Genomic DNA, 20,301 nt, shown 5'->3' on the forward strand with positions numbered 1-20,301 from the left:
TCTAACTATTGAAAAATCAGCCCTTAAATGACTAAATCCATGAAGTAAATTATGAAAAATATTCTACAGATTATTTGTCTTCAAATATTATTTGACTTATGCATCATCCACCGATGAGCCTCAGAATCAAGCTGCTTGCGCTGGGGTGGTTCACAATATACAGGGTGTTGCAAAAAGGGTATACTAAGCCGAAAGGGGGTGACTCAGGGGGTTAGTATACCCTTTTTGCAACACCCTGTATTTTGCTGACTGTACCTTTTATGCTCATAGAAGGTTGAAGCAGACATACTGTGTGGGTCGCTAGTCAGCTCTATGTACTCGTACCTATTATATTTAATTAGCTTCCGTCTGCTTTTGATACTCCATTTTCAGTTATTACTACCGACAATGCATGTCGGAAATATTTATAAAATTCGAAATATTTTCGTAGTAACTAAATTTTTACTTGCAAGGCGTTGCCATAAAAAGTTAGATAATATTGATCAGATATATTTATAGCGTTTCACAAATAACAGTTTTAATAATAATGTGTATTCAGAAAGTCGAATGCGAGTGTTTTTGTTATATTATATCACATACATATACGTTAGCAGTTAGCTGTAAATATTTATGAAAAATATAATAAAGAGTATATTACATTATTTTATTTATTTATTTAATTCTTTATTGCACAAATATAAAATAAATGTACAAAAGGTGGGCTTATTATATAATACACAGGGCATTGCAATAGTGATATAGTAATAATAATAATAATAAAAAAGATCACGACGAATTGAGAACCTCCTCCTTTTTTTGAAAAGAGACGTGATCAACAAAGTTTCAATTGTGAATCAAAATATTTTTCGCAAATTTTCAAAAATCGTACTATAATATTTTTTTATGACTCCTTTTATAACCTCTTTTTGGCTCTTTGTACCCTTATTTTTACACCCTGTATATTACCTACGTACGTTATGTTCAATTAAAAGTTAAACGACGGTAATGGTCAAACGGTCTGGGGTTCTTGTTACAGGGTGAAATGATGATATGTTGTGCTTTTATATTGCTTTGAACAATTAGCGGATAATTAACTAGTTCTCAGTACGCGATCATAAATTATAAGAGCTTTAGTGCCAATTTCTCCATAGTCGGTTAGAGCATAACCAGGGAGTAGTGGTTGACTTTGACACATCTGTCATGAATTTTATATGGAGATGACGTTTAATTTATAAATCAATCCCTATAATGGAGAAATTGGCACGTAAGTGTTTAAACAGGGTTTAGTAAGCCGAATGGGGGTGGTATTCTAAACAATTTTAGGTGGTATTCTAAAAAATCTTTCTGAAATCGATTTTTATGAGAATTGCGGAATTTCAATATTTTTTTATCGATTTAAAAAAAAACTTGTAATGAAAGTGGTTAGCATTACCTCTCATACCATTTTTGCCACGCCCTGTATATTTCTTATATATCTAGGATCAAACTAACTAGGTTTTACTCGTACTTCCTAGAATTAGTCAATCTAGTCATACAGAAATAATTTCAATGTCCAAAATTTTACTTGACTTTCTGACACTTTCTTACATAGTTTTAATAAGTTATGCTGGACTGTTTTCTAGGACTGGAGAAATAGATTTTTTCCTTGGCGTTTTCGTATTGTTATAGGATTATTGTTACCTAATAATGATGATTATTAATTAATTTCAGAATAAATAGTCAAATTCCTCGATAAATCCAAAACGTTTAAAGTTTGTCAATAATTTAAATATAATTAAATTGTTTTTGTGTCTACTAGTCTTCTTCATATACCTATGGATACTACAAGTACTTAACTGTAGACTCTAATTAAGAGCTAGAAGCGATACGTTAATTACGGCTGAGGCGTCAACATCAAAGGGATGCAGGGTAGTCTTGAAATTAGGCCATTGCCTGATGGTAGATTAGGTATACGCTCGTGGTCATTTTTTATAAAACTATCCGACTGCATAAAAAATCGAAGGAGTAGGTACGCTCAGGTAACGTCGAACCGAAAAGTTATAATAATTATTTATATCAGGTCTAGTGAATTGGTTGACTTGTTTAGGCGTAAAAGACAGACACACTTTTGTAACCATTTACGTATACTTAGTACGGATTGATATAGAGATTAGCGATATTTGAAAACTACGTTGCATAAATCGAATTGATCGAAAAAAAAAGATCCCGACGAATTGAGAACCTCCTTCTTTTTTTGAAGTCGGTCAAAAAGTAATGAAGTTTGTAAAAGCTTCGTACGCAGTGGCTACGCGATATCGTAGCCAGCTACGCACTGCCGTAGCAAATTGCTACGAGCAGCTACGCATCGCTACAACCGTAGCGCGCTACGAATACGACCGTAGCAATTCGTAGCTGGTTTTTTGACAAACTTTTTACGACAGACGAGTGGTTCTATGTTCTCTGTGACATCAAAACAATACCTTCTACATAATATACTACTTATTGTATTGTAAATAATTTTATTTTAGAATTACTCGTTACAAAATAAAAGTAAAGAAAAGTACTTTCAAAGTATTCGTAGTGAAAATTAGTAAGTACTGCACTTAATAACGCCTGAATCACTTCAAGGAACAGTCGCCTTTCTTTTAAACTTACAAAAGTTTCACAGAAGACGTCCACTCTATTTAGTTTAAAATGCAACAATTCTTAGAAACAATGCAAAATTTTAACTTAAAATAGAAGTAAGTTACGATTTAGTTCAATAATACCCAGTAGAAATGAAAAATTTCGTCGCAATTTACAAGTACTTACAAGTTACATTTTGTCCCGAAATTATTTATTTAATAAAATAGAAACTCTAGTATCTACACAAGCAACACTGGAGGTAGCTACTTAACATATTAGCAATAACTTCGTTGTCAAAGCCTTTTGTAGGAGAACACGGCATTATCGGAATTACTCGTACACTAAAGTCTACAAAGGTAGCTTAGCGATACCGTTTTAGAGCAAGTGAAATATTAATATTATAGAGAGGGAGACTCACTGTGGTTAATCTCACTATTTCCATTAGGTATTTCTATTATTAGATTAGATTGCTCTCCCGTTAGTTTTATTAGTAGCTGATGGTAATAAAAAATAGGCATCACCTCTTATTAAAACTGTGTAGATATTTTGTAGATAAAACCTCTTGAGTTTGAATGAATTATCAATATCATTTCTTGATCTTTATCAATATCTCTTTAGAATTAAACAGATTCACATGGAACACAACTGCATTTTGCTGCCATACACTATATACCATACACTTTTGGGGGAAAGGCTAGCCCAACTTTCTTTCGGTATTTCCAAAGAGATAGTAGCATACAATGCACCCCTGTCTGCTACCTTTGTGCCTAATCGGGTGTCGTCCACGGAACAATGGGAGCAGTTGATCTAGTTAGGGACGCTTCATAATGGTCACTTGCAGCGAATATTGGGTTAGTGTCAACGCGTCCTTCCTCCAGTCACCCCCAGTAGAGCCTGATTAACTCTAGCGTGTCGGCCAATCCGACCCAATTAAAAATCTCTTGTGTCTCAGATGGCTAAGCCACAAGCCACCGAGTCCAGACTGACGCAAGTTATAAGTTCTGTAACTAAGTTATTGAGTCTTGATCTTCGTCCAATAACGAATATCTTAGTACCTACATGCATCGATACTGACGTTGCTTTCTATTGAGACCCTCGGGATATTAACTTAATTTATTTCTTAGTTTATACGTATACATGTATATGTGGTATTTTACCGTATCAAAAATAAATGAAATACTCGTCTCGTTTACAAAAACAAATTGCTTCCTGTATTATGCGATGGAACTAAATAAATAATTCTAAATCTAAATGGAATATTTTATACGGCATATTAACTTAAACTATAATACGTCTGTCTTTTATTACTTCCATATTGACCATGCGCGGGTCTTCGTCCCATTCTATTCTGTGAAGAACTTCAAAAGAAAATTGAATAGGATACGACTTTATTTTCCGGTGCTTCGCGGCCCTTTGTAACTCGCTCGTATCATATTAAACTTTTGTAAAGGACATGCAGCCCGTGTAATGCACATAGGAATATTACATGGAATAAAGAAGTCATTTAGGATGTCTAGGGATGGAAATTGATATGACGTTACTAGTACAGTGGCATATCAGTATAAGAGTAGGGCGGGCCTTTGATAGGATACATCCTGAACACTTAACATAAGTTTATAATTAAAGGTTCATAGTTTAATTTGCACTGTAAATATTTCTCGTGTTAATTACAACATGATACAGTAGTTCGTGAGCAATTAAAAGATTTAGATGACATAGCACCACATTATCTACCTCTAAACGAAAAAGACTACCTTAATGTCGCCGTCATCAATATTGAAAAACATATAAACGCACATCAGAGAATATTTCCAACTTTTTTTTATTACCTAAATGTTTGTTTGTGCTATTTGGTTTCTGAATTTTGTGGGTGGAACTTATTCATGGCTCGCTTGTTTAATGTTACTTACTATTCTTTTAAGACCGCCGTTTAAGTTAGAATCGAAATCGGAAACCCTTCGTACTTTAGTACCCTACAAGGTAATATTAAACCATACAGAACCACAACTAACGCCCCCATTCCCCCACAGACGCACTCTCGGGCTCGCTGAAGAACTAGGCGACGCGGCGGTCGAGGCGCAGGCGTGCTACTCTCTGGGCAACACCTACACCTTGCTGCGGGAGTACCGCACGGCTGAGGAGTACCACGCGAGGCACCTCGCCGCCGCCAGGGCGCTCCACGACCGCGTCGGTGAAGGTAGGTGTAGGAGGCTGCTGTGGAGGTAACGTGTAGCTGTAGAGACGTGTCGGTGGAGGTAACATCTAGCTGAGGGAAACACGGCGGTGAATGTAACATCTAGCTGATGATACGTGTCGGTGGAGGTAACATCTAGCTATAGAGACGATTCGATGAAGGTAATATCTAGCTCCAGAGTCGCGGCGTTGATGGTAACATCTAGCTCCAGAGTCGCGGCGTTTATGGTAACATCTAGCTGTAGGTGACGCGGCGGTCGAGGCGCAGGCGTGCTACTCTCTGGGCAACACCTACACCTTGCTGCGGGAGTACCGCACGGCGGAGGAGTACCACGCGAGGCACCTCGCCGCCGCCAGGGCGCTCCACGACCGCGTCGGTGAAGGTAGGTGTAGGGTGCGGCTGTAGAGGTAACGTGTAGCTGTAGAGACGATTCGGTGGTGATAACATCTAGCTGTAGTAAACACAGCGGTGAATGTAACATCTAGCTGAAGAGACGTTTCGGTGGAGGTAACATCTAGCTGTAGAGACGATTCGATGAAGGTAATATCTAGCTGTAGAGACGTTTAGGTGGAGGTAACATCTATTAGCTGTACCGTCGCATTTGTGAAGGTAACATCTAGCTGTAGAGACGATTCGTTGAAGGTAATATCTAGCTGTAGGAAACACGGTGGTGATTGTAACAGCTAGCTGTAGGAAACTCGGCGGTGAGTGTAACATCTAGCTGTGCCGTCGGGCTGGTGAAGCTAACATCTAACTGTACCGTTGCATCGGTGAAGGTGACATCTCGCTGTAGGGTACGCGACGGTGGTTGTAAAATCTAGCCGTACCGACGAATCTGTGAAGGTAACATCTAGATGTAGCAGATATAGCGATGATTATGTAGCTTTAGGAGATGCAGCGTTCGAAACAAGGCGAGGTCATCCAGTGGATGACTATTGACTGATGAAAATGAAAAATGAAAATGAAAATGAAAAATGTTTATTTAACCAAAAAATTTACACAGGTTATCTTAATAAATATTATGAATATAAAATGATGATGACAGGTGCAATACTCCAACTAGCTAGCAATATCCATCAAAGCAACCCGGTCATCAAAAGTTTGTGTAAAACATTGTAGTTACCAAGTCCGGTAAGTACAATCCTATGTCCGGAAAGTTAAATGATCATTCAATTAAACTGACTGCCGTGGTAATTTAGGAGACTATTACGTATGTCTATTATGGTTTATTGACTTCTGCTAAGGATCATTATTTATTCTATTGCATAGATTACCTATACTTAAGTTCCAATTAGTCTAACATGCACGATGCAGTACGTAATCACACCTGAAGTGCAAGTATAAGAATAAATTAATAGCGATCGTCAATTCTTTGTGATCGAACTCGAGTAAAATTAACTACACAACTTTTGTCGGCCTCTGCGAGGTAAGGCCAGGTGACATGTTCCTTTGGCCCACATTACACGCGTCGGCATGTTGCAACAAGCAGAACTTTTGCCCCAGTTTGAACAACCAGCGGATGCACTCGGCAACTTCGTCACAATAAAATGTTGTCTTCAAGCTACGCAATTGGAATACATGCAAATTGTTACTGGAGTTTCATTGGAGTCACTTAAAAAAACTTTTTTAAATTGTCGATATTCTAAAAAAAACTCATAGAATTTTTCGTTCAAATCACTAAGCAAAAAATAGTATTTTTTAGAAAACTTTTCTAATATAGTCTCTATCATACAAACCAGACACTGGAAGTGAAGACTGAACAGAAATTGTAAAACGAAATAATAAAATCCAGAGAGAACCAAGGAACTAAATGACGGGGACGCTTCCGAGTGAAAACTTAATGAATTCAAAAAAGCGTTTTCTATGACAAACTATGAAAAAGTCCAATAAAAATAAACGAACAATATAGACGACAGACTACGTAAAGGCAATTTTCATATTTTCTTTGTATTTGCTGCATAGTGTCTGTATATTTTGAGAGCAATTTTTTAATTTTAAATTATGATGCTGAAGAAGGAGAAGAAGATTTATGATGCTGATAACTGTCAATTCACAACGACCAATGTAATAAACTGTCTTATAGCCTACCTTTACAAGGGTCAGATTTTCACATTATTATTATTTTATTATTTATTGCACAATATACAAAAGTAATTATGTACAATCAGGTGGACTTAATAAAAGCATTTTCTACCAGTCAACCTGCAGGAGTTACATTCGCCGAGCCAACTGTTCCGGAACAAGAAAGAAAGGTGGTGGAAAAACTGGATACCCTTTCGTATGATTCTCAGAGGAAACTGACAAACACACGCGGGGGTGTCCAGTAATTTCAGCACAGAGCTACACTGCGGGCGTCGAAACTGGAAATAACTAAGAAAATATGAGATGCTAATGGAAGGAAGCTAAATGGGGAATGCTAAGCATGAAGCGAAAAGATAAAGTAAAAAACTACTCTTAAGAAATATCACAAAGATGGTGCTGTATAGAGATGTAATAATTGGTGGCTGGACCATTCAATGTTGTAATATTGTATTAGTATTGTTTTGCTGGTTTTGTAACAGGGATCGGCTAAATTTCGAAAATAGATTACAAATTAAACTAGGTACAGGTACTTTATTAATAGAAACCAAAACCCGATGCAATTTGAAAATAATTACTTTGGCGGTGAGCGTGTTAAGTATAGGCTGCATTACACACGTATAGATTATAGGCGCGACCGTATAATTTCAGAATTAACCTGCAAAGATGCATACATTTTGTATCAAAGAGTTGACTAAAAATAAACCCTTACGGCCCTACAACTTGCCCGTAATTTGCATTCTTAATTCCTTTGTCGGTCTTTCTAACGAGGCGATATGTTTGCCATGCATTCAATATGCGGTAATCGCCCCGTTTGCTCATATTCGAATAAGCCATCAAACGTCAGGCCACGTTAACGAGCCTAACACAATTATAGCGGACTTATGATGCTTTGACCGGCAGGAATTATTCACACCAGTGGCGGCACCGCCACATGACACCTCGGCACTCATGCTCACTGGCACAAATTATGGCTATTCGAGTTGTAACTGTGACAAATTACAGTCAATAGCCATCGACGACGTCGTAATGGGTACGGCATCGTGAACTACTTTTGGACAACGAACAGAGAAACATTTATACCTAAATTGATTAGATGGTGTCTAATTCAAAACTGTGTAATAAAGCAGAGTCCGAGAGCTTGTTTGACTTCGATTTTCGGATACAAAATGACTTTTATTACTTCGTTAATTTTATTTCGTTTTTACTTCGCGATAGGAGCTGCGATGACGTGGACAGACCACCACACTTGAAACTCTAAACCACTCTTATCGAACGGGGTTTAAAAACAAACTTTTATAATATTCCTATAATACGTAGTTAATTTCAATAATAACCAATCCGCGTTGGTGAAAAATTAGAACAAACTGTCAAAAGTCAGTTGACAATGTGACCGGGATTTCACGGGCGCAAAGCCGACTCGGTATTATCCTGTCGTACGAGTTGCGAAGTTCAGACAGAATGACCGTGAATATTTCAGAACGTTAATACTGCTATAGTTGAGTTGTTAGTTTTAAAGTTCAGTATATTTGTAATACCTTTAAGCCTTCACTGAAACTGTAACATCATCGGATGTTGATATGAATGGATGGAATCATGGCCTAGTTGGAAGCTTCATTTAATGCTCTTATAAAAGATTTTACTTCCTTCTTAAAGGTCATTCCGACTTAAAAGTCAAATCTACTTATTACAATTGCATCCTAGAATTTTATTAATCTTTCCTTTTAATCCATCGAAGAACTGCCACGGTCCCGTGGGGGAAAGATTGAAATTTTCAATCGAAGCGATTGAAAAATTCGCTTCAGATGAAAGGGCGATATTGAAAGTTCTTGTATGACCACACTGAAGAAATGTAAGTCGCAGCCTTCACTTGCAGGACTCACGCGATTAGCCTCACGTCTACACGTTTCGACATTTCAAACAAGTTCCGCTATTGAGTTTGTGAACGAGTCAACAGAAATGGAATTGCCATCACCTTTTACCTCTGAGGTGCACTATTTAGGGCGAATCGGGGATTATAAGGCGATAGGTTATTGGTATATTGGTTGCTGCACGGAAATCGGTTTTCATTCGTAATATTAATAGAGCTCGAGCGTTGCGTCGACGTTTAAAGAATTCACTTACGCTTTGGAAACGACGAGTTTTCTTTAAATAAGGTTGATGTAAGTTAGTTACTGATAGATGTTTATTCAGACTCATGTTCATGATACTCATGATAAATCATGAGTCGTGGACCGTGATCGTGTCCATTGTATACATAAAGGGCTCAGTTACTTCCAAATCATTGTTGTTGTCTACTGCTGGACTGTTTTAACAGTCCTAACCTAGCGGAACATCTGTAAGGAACTGAGCGTTGCAGTGTCGAATCTACCATCAGCATTTATAAATCAACAGTCGTTCATTACTGGATGTACACGTCAAGTTATAGCTATTCTATAACGGCATTGTAGCGATCCGACTTACTATTTCTTTAATTCACCTATTGAGAGACAGCCTCATTTCGGTCAACTCTGGTGAATTATAGTGTACCTTCATATTGTTTTAAGTGTTAAAATAATTATTTTTTGTTGCCAGGACGCGCTTGTTGGTCACTCGGGAACGCCCACGCGGCTTTAGGCAATCATGAAAAAGCACTATACTATGCCACCGAACATTATAACATCTCCAAGGAGGTAAGTTCAACTTTCTTTTTCACTTGAAAATTTTCTTTGATTTGATTGAATTTTGTAATGTTACTTCGATGTTGTTAATATTTCAGCTTAGCATATTTTTGGTCACAATAATTTTGTTTCACAGAGTTTTTTCTTGGTTCCATCTGGGATTAGGAGCTTATTTCTACTAAGTCATTTTAATCCGGAAAAGTAATTTTGGGTCACGCCTGGTGGCTAAACAATGCGGCCTTCAATCAGGGGCCGTGAACTTCGATTAAGAATGTAATTATAATTATTGACACCTATTCCGTTATAATTTTCTATTACCGGATACCGGAGTAGCGACATACCACCTAAGCTTTCGGGTGATTAATAACGTGGGTTGACACAGATTCATATAAATTCCCCGGCTTAGCTCGATTTTATAATTTAAAATTTGGGATTCGACACACCACTTACACTTTTTTTTTAAATATCACGATATTTGTCGACGTGGCTACTACGGTATCGCTATTTTTAACGCCCTGTGAAACTCAAACTCGAATTAAGCGAATAATCAGTAATGCCTGAAGACCCTTTCGTCAATTCGAAGTGTGTTGTCTGTTTTATTAGACTGTTAGTATTGAAATAAAAAAACTTTATATTACACTCACGGGCAATGAAAAAGTTCCAGTGAGAAAATCACTAAATTACTCCTAAAAGGAAAAGACTAGGTTAATAATGCCGTCTGCAATATTGGACTACATTTAAAAACGCACCAGAATATTACCAACTAAAAACGTAAACATTTTGTCCAAATTTCTTATTAAATGTTTTAAAAAATTCAGGCTATTTAGTGTCGGGGTTTTCTGAGTGGAACTGTTTCTTTGCCCGTGAGTGTATAATCGATGCTGCACAAAATTGGCGAGACAAAGCCGAGTGGTTGAGAAGCCCTGACCTTTTGGTGCCAAATTCGGCAGGTGTCAGCCAAACCAATGAATATGAGGTTGACATGAGGAGTCCCGGTTCTGTCAATATAATATCATAATTTTTTAAATAAGCGCTGCCGCTGGTCGCTACGCGTCGTAGCTTTCCGACGAGGCAGGTGACAATGATCAATGTTTACAGAGTGTTGAAAATATGGAACAGGTTTCCAATATTTCAAAATGACCTAACCTGTTTTGAAATATATTGCAATATAACATATTTTTTTTCTAACTAGGGCTTTTTTCGATAATTATATGAAAGCTCTTAAAACAAAACAAAATCTAACAACACGACTTAATATGTCATTAAGCACTAGTGGTCCAATTATGGTTGACCACTTCTTGTGGTTTGAAGAAGGCCAAAATGGAAATAGAACTTACATTTGCCCCACATTTCCAAACCAGTTGACTCTTGTGTAACGTCTGAAATAGATAAGCTTTCAGTGCTTCAGTGCAGCCAACCGATGGAGCCCTGATACTGTGGTCTTAGAACCTGAAATAGGAACATCTACAGGGTGTTAAACTCAAAGGCTCATTCTAAACAATGTTTGCACTACGACTTTTGAATACTTGCATAAAAACTATTGCTTCTCCATTGAACCTTTGTTGATTACGTGGATTTTTACCATGATGCAGGTTTTTTTTCACGAATCTTCAAAAGTCGAAGAACAAAAATTTACCAGGTTGACGAGCTGATCCCCGCTTTCGGCTTACTAACTTACTTTTAAGAGATATTCACTGGCGGGTCACTCCGAATTTACGAAATACCTGAGTTGCACTGAGTAGGTACTATTATTCTGAGTGCTTCCCTTTAGAGGTCCTTGCGTCTTTATGTATGGTCAGCGACCAACATTTCATCAGGACTAATGGATTCCCACATGGACCGGTATCTGTCTAGAGAATTATCTTCAGTCTTCACGTGTATTTTGGAGCACCAAAGGTACTCGATTCTATGGAATTATAGTGATCATCCATCCAAGTTGTACCCATGTCACGTCTGTATAACCTGGCAAATGTAGAGAGTAGTAGAGACCTATCAGCAACGTAATATAAAATATAATTATCCGAGGATTTAGTAAGGTTTGTTTGCCGAATTTTTGAGTGAGTTATATCGACTGAAATTTTTACCTCAAAGTGACACAAATGCACATGTAATAAAATTGACCGTTACATTCTACTTCCACACGATAGTAGGTAACGCTGTTGACATTGTATCGCTAGTGTACTTGATTGCACTGAACAAATAGAATCAGCGATGCGACGTCCCGCGAGCGACTCCACCGACTCCGCACTTAGCTACGTGCTCCCGTTCACTTCATCGGGAAATATGCTGTGAAACTAACAAATAGAGATGTATCTGGCTGGTTACACAATACAACATAGTTTTCTTTGAAAGTTTAGTTCAACGTTTTAAATGTGTAACTTGAGATCGGCTGTCAATTATAAAATGAAATGTTAGGACATTTTGTATTGTGGACGAAAGTTTCGGCTTTGAATAGGGAATTTGAAACGATCATTTTGGAGTTAGTAAAATTAGTTTGCCAAAAGCAAAAGATGAAGATATTAATGATACGGTATAAACATTTTATCAATAATATGAATCATTACGTAATTTCATCAAACTTTGGCATTTTCTAGGTAAAATGTAGGTTATTCTTTCTCCGGTATAAACATTAGTACACACTTACGCAGAATCGCTGAAGGTCGACATACTTTTCCGACCGCTTTCGATTGAAATACATATTTTCATCATAAAAATCTGTGAACTTTCTACCGCTCAGTGGGAGCAACAAGTTATGTGTGGAATAGTTCTCAACAAGTTAATAACAAATGCAACAGTTGGATGGAGCCACATTCATTACTCGTATTAGATGATTCTGGAAATAGTTGGCACCACTAAGTTGGTTTGTAGTAGAGTTTTTGCAGTCGTGGGGGAAATTGTTATTGTTGTGCATTTACATTGGAAACAAAAGCTGAATGGATTTAGACTCAGTGGCGGCTGCACCTCAAGTGCGCCCGTGCAACGCACTACCATTTAAAAACCTTCTAAATATGTACCTTCCTTCTTCCTATACCATACTAGGTACGTGTAAAAAAAACTTCACAAAAAATACCAATATAACAACCGTAATACCTACCCTAAACAGAAATTACATAAATCTGATTATCGTTACGAGTTAAATTAAATCGAGCTGGCCTATTTTGTTTTCTACTGCGAAAGAATTAGATCCTATTTTTGATTGAAAAAAAACGGCCTCGTGCGCTCGGATTGTCGCACGGGGCGAGCTCCTACATGTAGTATGAAACAGGATGGAAATCGCCCGGCGCGTGAGACGGAAGATGCTCAGTACAAACTGTATGCAGTTCTAGGATAAATTCGTGCGCCGCACGCGACCGGAAATTGCCGAAATAATACGAATGACGCCACGGGACTCGGGATCGGGAGGCGCGGGCGGTGGCCTTGACCGGTGGCGTGACCTACGAACGATGCACTTGTCATGTCATTGTCAGTTTCACATTTCGCGCGCGAATACGTAATTAATTTGCTAATTACTTATTAACTAAGAAAGTAGTAAAGATTTCGTGAGTGTGTATGTGTGTGTGTGTGAGTGAAAATGAGTGCAAAATACAATATTGACTTCATAAAAAGCAATAGGACATTGCAAAATAGACTGGACATTAAATCTGCTGGGCCGCCTCGGCCTTTAGTGCAAAACAAAAAATGAAACTTATAAGTACCTACCTGAATTTTCAAAAGTGAAATGTTCAATAAAAAGAAATGGTTATGTGGATGTGAGAGACTAAATGCTTTATTTTGCTTTCCGTGTGTTGTTTTCGTTTCGGCGGAGAAACTATTTCGAGTCAAAAATTAAGGTAAAATATAAGTACTTATAATTTTTTTACTTCTAATTGTAGTGTGGTCCCTAGGCGTGGACCTGGCGTGGTCGTCGAACGGCTACGTGTACCACACCACCATTTTTCTCCAAAAAAATACTAAACCCATAAAGTGCACCACCGGGTATCTGAGGCACCAGCCGCCACTGTAAGTGAGGCTAGTTTTTATTGAGACGCAGGGTTGATTCTCGGCTGGGGCAGATATGATTTTTTGTCGAGTCTTATAGTCATTATTTCGTGTAAAAAAATAATAATTCACTTCAACTACGTTACCATAAGTGAATCTTAAAAATTCGATCCCAGTTGAATGTGTCAGATATTTGAGTTTACATAATTATTCAGATGGGGACTATGGGGATGGGCAGTTGGAATATGTATGCGGTTTCTGATTGTAACTGAAAATTGAACTGAAAATACTCTCAAATGTAGTTTTTTTTTCGGAACGAAGTTTCTGTATAAACCTTGAGTTTTAAATCCCGATATGTCACGTACCAATGTTTTTTCAGCATTTCGATACCACTATATCTCTCGCTCCAATTCCATAAGTAAATATCGTGGTCAAATATTCGAATTCAGTGTCCACATGTCCAGATTCTACGGCGAATGCAAATAAAATGTAAAATATTATTCTGCACGTTCCATTTCGTTTAAACCGCTTCATTAGTCTATCAATCTTAACTACTTACTTCTAGTTAATATGTTGTAAATTCTAAGTGTTGATTTTATAGTCAAATATTTTCCTGACCTGATCAGATTTCTGGCCACAGCATATACTGTGCCTAACCAATTGGACAATCAATAAAAACCTATCTTAGACGAAAAATAGCAGGAATGACTACACACCTTCACGTGCCACCCACTCGACATCAAATGAAAAACGACACAATATTTAACTCTTTAACAAAACGGTACAAAAAGTTTTTAAGGTAGTGACCAAATAAGGAGAGACCTATATCCATTCCTGCATCTCAATCTACCAATCTCCACACCACCTCCAACCGTGTTTCCCTTGCAGCTGGGCGATGCTCTTGGCATGGCCACGGCTCAAATGAACACATCTGACCTGCGCAAAGTCCTCAATCTCCCCGACGAGGAGATCCCGCCGGCAGTCTGTGATGATGCCGGCTCGCCGCACACCCCCTTCAATGCTCTCCGGGTGAGACGACAAAGCATGGAGCAACTCTCGCTAATACAGGTTTTCGTTTGTCCCTCACCTCCTTACACGATACACTTTACACCATGCAAGTTGAAAAGATGCTCGAGGAGTTACTTCCGCCTAGTTGAGCCACAAATAAGTGTAAAATTTTACGTTGAATAAATAATATTTTATACTGCCTACTTACAGCTGTAAGCCTTTGGTCTGCAGCCTGAAAAAAAGTACAGTTCACTGCCAATTCATTGGCTGTATAACAATAATTAACTCCCGCGCCGTTGGATGACATTGGATGAAGTCAAACGGATTCGCTACTACTAATAACACATACGTTTCAAGATTGAAGTTAATAAAGAAATATACCTATAACTATGCATATTCGGCATCAATACTACATCAGCTTAATATATTAGAGTGATGGGAAAGGCCCAGAATAAAATTTGGTAAGCAACGGCGGCTCAATTATGCGTGAATCAATTTACCATGACGGGAGATGTTTACAATGGACTGATTTTCACCTTTAATAGCAATCAAATTATTTATTCGAATGAACACCTTTATAAGGCTGCATAACTGATTCACATTCAACTTAAATCCAATATGCTTTTCCCGTAAAGCCACTCGCATACACAAATACACACGAACACTACAATTTTATTTTTTATTGCATAAATCTCTGGTCGCTTTTTATATCCCTGCTTGCTTGTCTGTCTTTCTTATAAATTAAGATATTCACTTTTTTGTATCTTTATCATCAACCCCATTTCAGAGCAGTTAAGATACCTATACAATACGAGATTCCCAGCTTCTTACATCCTATCCTCGATCTTGAACTTTTGAACTTGAAACTAAGTTAAGAATAAATGCGTGTTCAAACTTGTTTATAATTATCTCCGTTTGTATAGAAAACACGCTCAGTCCAATAAACAGAAAACTAAGCTAAAGGTATGTAGCTTCCAACCCCCTTACTTCCTCCACCGCCATAACTCTAACCGAGCGTCGCACCCAGATAACTCCCGACGGGAAGCGGGACGCGATGGCGTCCAAAAAGCCCGACAAAGGTCGGGCGGACTCCGAGGATAATCCTCAGGAGTCCTTCTTCAACCTCCTCACGAGGTGCCAGTCGGCCCGCATGGAGGACCAGCGGGCCACCCTGCACTCCAACAAGGAGAACAGGATGAAGGAAGCGGCCAAGCGCGCCGCCGCCGGCGGACAAGACAACTCGTGAGTATTTACTATTATTCTGTCCCTTCCAGGGGTTCAGGAGAAATTACCAAACTATTGTTTCTGGTATTGTTCACGGCTGACTAATACCTAAAACCTAACATGGTACTAAATCCATATAGATTTATGAGGCGATTTTGAATTGATTAACGCGATCGCGAGTATTGACCCATGAAAATGCCTCATTAATTGATGATTGTCACCATCATCACCTTGTAAGTTGGGTAGCACCTTAGCTTCAGTCGCTGAGTTCACAGGTTTCGCCGGACGTATAGGTAAGGTACAGTAGATTGTTACGTCACCCGGGCAGGGCCGGTCATACACTAATACCTAATAAATAATAATAATAATGTATGCAGAGGTAATATTTGGCCCTATATTATTAACCTTCAGAAGCCCATTCATCAACAGTTATCTTTTATTATGAATTCATCAGTAGTTGACACATTTGATGAATCACATACCTATCGATATCTTTCCAATATTATTGGATGCGTTGTTTGAACAACATAATACGGGCCATATACACGTAAGTATATAGGAGTCATACATTACCACTTATCTTTATCTTGGACTGTCAAAAATATCTGCGTTATTATCATCTCAGAGCCTCATCTCAGACTATTTATAGATCAAAAAGGTTTTGAAATAACAAGCGGCGTATACGCATCACAACTTATCTATGTTATCATATATGTTTTTTGGCAATATTTAACGAAAACTAACCAACATGTCGTCTTTATTTGGAAGCTATAGGTTAAAACATCCATATTCAGGATTCTAACACCAGATGCACATAAATCTACAATCCTTTTACAATGGTCAAATCGCTCGGAATAGGGCACCTATTATGGCGTCGACATCGTAATAACATAGTCGGAGTTCGCGTGATCGTTCTACGATATCAATCCCTATCGATGTTATCCTCAAACAATACTAAACTACCGACGGTTGAGTACTAGTGATGTAGGTACACTCGGCTCATTATTTTACTTTGCTTGCTATTTTAGTTACTGGCGATGACGGTAGGTTTGACTAAGATCATTGTTACAACAAGTTTACAGAAAAGAATCCTAACGAATTGGGTTTGAATCATCATGCCTGCAGGAGATTTATAAAATCCTCAAGTTAAATTTGAATAATATTATTAATTAATGGAATTGTTATAAATATTTTCCGAATTTCTTAATAAGTAAAACCGTCATAAATTAAGAAGATATTTGTTTCATCTTTGTGCTCATGACCTATCTAGATACGGAAGATATCATGACAAAAAGACAAACAAACGTTTTTTTACACGCACAAAGGTATATAGATAATACAGATAGTGTGGGAAGATAGTGGTTGACCATTGTTGTTACATTGCTAACTTCGGACTGAGTGCTTTGTTTTTGTGAAAAATATAAATAAAAATAAAATATACAGTCAGTGTCAGCTGTCTCCGATGAATATGGATAAAGAACCGTATGTACTTATAATTGTGGTTTATTATTTATTACGTGAGTCAGTAATACAAGTGATGTTGTAATTAGAAAAGATTACTATGAAGGTGCTACTTAGTTTAGTTTACTAAAGTAGTAAATATTGAAGCGAAACTATTGAACAAGAGCTAACTTATATCATTTCTACGTTGCCGTTGTGTAAAAAACATTTTTTTTTAAATCTTTTAGTGGTGTTTTACTTGTTGTATTTGAGTGAAGTACTCTTTTAGTAGGTTATAAGATTTAATGAACCAGTTACGAAGATTGATTTACATTATTGTGAGACTGAAGGTTAATAGGAGAGCTATTTTCGTGGCTCACTCACGACGAAGCTAAGGTCTTCAATCAAGAAAGACATCTCATTATGACTGAACAGAATTCATAATGCCATGTTTGAACAGAGAGTTTTTTCAAATAAAGTCTAAAACAAAACGAGGCCAATAATGTCCTTCGGTATAGAAGCGAAACTTATCCTTACAATTTCGACTTTGAACCTGTCCGATTAAACTTAATTCGTGCGGTGTATTTGTGTGAAAATGTTAGGTCCTTGAGTCACCATGGAAGGAAGTCTTTCATATTCTGATATGTTCATATTGGCTAGTAGCTGTTTACCTGATATAATTATGTTCATATTGTGTTACAGCTGTAAGTTCTCTAAATATTATAAAATAAAATAAAATATTAGATATGATTTGCGATTAACAGTTGATACGTATGAAAGTGAGACTAGTTAAGGTACAGCATCATTGGTAGTAATATAAGCGATAGTAAACAGCAGTCTAGGATGATGATCACACTGTCCCGGCTTGACACAATAACCTGTCTATAACCCTTACCTCACCTGCCCCTACGAAGAAACACAACATAGATTCAACTTAACCCTCCCACTACCTAACCTCTGAAAACATAGATTGAACATAACCCTCCCCTGCAATAGGTCTCTAACCTCTTACAACACAGTTTCAACATAACCCTCCCCTACCCCTACAGGTCTTCCGCCGCGCAGACCACGGACAAGACCGGCGCGGGCGCCACGCCCGCCGCCACAGGACCCAAGAGCGAGACACTCGTTCTCAGGGGCGCAGCCAGCGCCGCCCCTGAGGACGAGTTCTTGGATATGCTGGCGCGTGTCCAAGTAAGTCTACTAGTTCTATTTAGCTTCTTTGGTTTAGTTTAAACAGATGGGGATGGGGTTTGCTGGCGCGTGTCAAGTGAGTCTTCTGGGTTCTATTTAGCTAATTTATTGTAAACTGTTGATCTTCTTAGACATGCTGGCGATGGCGCGTGTCAAGTAAGTCTTCTGGTCCTATTTAGCTAATTTATTGTAAACTGCTGATCTTCTTGGATATGTTGGTGATATCAAATGAGTCTTCTGGTTCTATTTAGCTTCTTTGGTTTAAACTGCTGCTGATCTTCTTCGGTATGCTAATGCAAAGCTAGTGTCAACAGCGGGTCTTAGGTTCAATTCACACTGGTAACCCGTTGACGCACGAATCCGGTGTCAGTTTAAGCACTTTGGTACTTATATACAAGATTGAATACAGCTCATTTTATATATTTTTATAAGATCAGCAAATACATATAGCCGTTTCTATCCTGAGGTATATTTGTATTGATAAGGTAAGTATTGTACTTATATCTTGCTGAATTACATACGTATACACTATGAATAGCACATTCAAGCCTATGTACCTAATATATTCTATTAAATAATGATTTAAAGGAAATGGCGGGCTGCGTGAAGGTATTTCTCTCGTCGTGTCTACTTATTGTGTTCAGAGAACAAAGGAATGACAGCCATTTTACTATTATGTTGACAACCACATAATATGTTTCATCGCATATACCAAGCCACTTATTTATGTTCCTAGATAAATTAATTAGGAGACATGGAAATGCGAACAGATCTGTTTAAATTTGGCAATATGGAACTATGGAACTGAAATTTTGTTTTAAAACATACTATTATAAGATTGTAATTTATACTAACTACATAATCACCTTTCATCATCATCGATCCATCTTTCACTACTGGATACCGGCTTTTCCTTAGCAGCACCATAACATTCTGTCCTCGACCTTCCTCAACCAACCATACCGTACGAGGCTATAACAACAAAATAAATCGAAGAGGAAAACTATAACACCTCTGGTTACTCAGCCTCAGAAGGCCTAGCACAGGGCGTAAATCAAGTAGTGACAAAAGTTTTCCTTCGAGACACTCGATGTAAGTGAGCGCGACGGAAAACTTTTGCCACGTCTTGGTGCATCTTGCCACTTGCGCTAGGCCTTTACACTGTACTATAAGCTATAACCCTCCTACAACTGCAGGGCTCCCGATTGGAGGACCAACGTTCAGAACTGCCTCGGCCGAAGCCCGAGCCCGCTAAGACAGTGCCCGACGACGATTTCTTCGCACTGCTAATGCGCGCTCAGGCCGGCCGCATGGAAGACCAGCGGGCTACGGTGAGATACATCATATTACATAATTTTCTTCTTCTTCTTCTTAAGTCCTTTAACTCCTAGTGGAGCATAGGGCCGCAACTACAGCTTTCCACTTCTATTTCATAATACATAGTGTTAGGTATGTTTATACAGGGTGTTACGAAAAGTGACGCTATGGGCCATTCTAAACAACTATAGTTCTTTGACTTTTGACAATTGAGAAAAAAAATATCTGCCTTTCACAGTAAACATACCATAAACAAAAAATATAAGATGTTTTTTTTCCAAAGTAGGTCCTCAGTCTATCATACAATTTTTCCAACATCATTGTATATTCAAATAGTGCAGTGGTAGCTCAGTCGGGTAAGCGGCAGCTTCTTACCTCAAAAATGCAGGTTCAAATCCTCTCCCTGATCTCCCTGACATGTACAAATGAGTTCGCTCTTATGGCTAACTATCTAGGGGCTTATTTTCCATTATAATATAGATCTAATAAACGCAAGTCCGTTATCCTGAGTATTCTATATCTATAAAAGCGAAAACTCACGTATACACTGACTCATCACGAAATCTCAGAATCTACAAGTGAGGACTAGGAGTCTGAAATTTTGCATGGGGGTTCCTTTTATTA

The 20,301-nt window shown here is 38.1% G+C and overlaps 1 protein-coding gene across 2 annotated transcripts in view; it reads left to right on the top strand.

The window, feature by feature from the left end:
- The window catches only part of LOC105394096 (G-protein-signaling modulator 2), a 59,933-nt gene that overhangs the window by 34,206 nt on the left and 5,426 nt on the right, over positions 1-20,301 (top strand). Inside the window, exons 5-10 of one of the 2 annotated variants that reach the window (XM_048632966.1) lie at positions 4,614-4,780; positions 9,431-9,528; positions 14,383-14,562; positions 15,530-15,744; positions 18,216-18,360; positions 19,557-19,691. In XM_048632966.1, coding sequence (XP_048488923.1) covers positions 4,614-4,780; positions 9,431-9,528; positions 14,383-14,562; positions 15,530-15,744; positions 18,216-18,360; positions 19,557-19,691 — 940 coding nt within the window. The remainder of the gene's footprint in view (positions 1-4,613; positions 4,781-9,430; positions 9,529-14,382; positions 14,563-15,529; positions 15,745-18,215; positions 18,361-19,556; positions 19,692-20,301) is intronic. The other variant, XM_038122162.2, reaches the window with a different exon arrangement.

This window comes from Plutella xylostella, chromosome Z, assembly GCF_932276165.1.
Source record: "Plutella xylostella chromosome Z, ilPluXylo3.1, whole genome shotgun sequence".
Classification (NCBI taxonomy): Eukaryota; Metazoa; Arthropoda; class Insecta; order Lepidoptera; family Plutellidae; genus Plutella; species Plutella xylostella.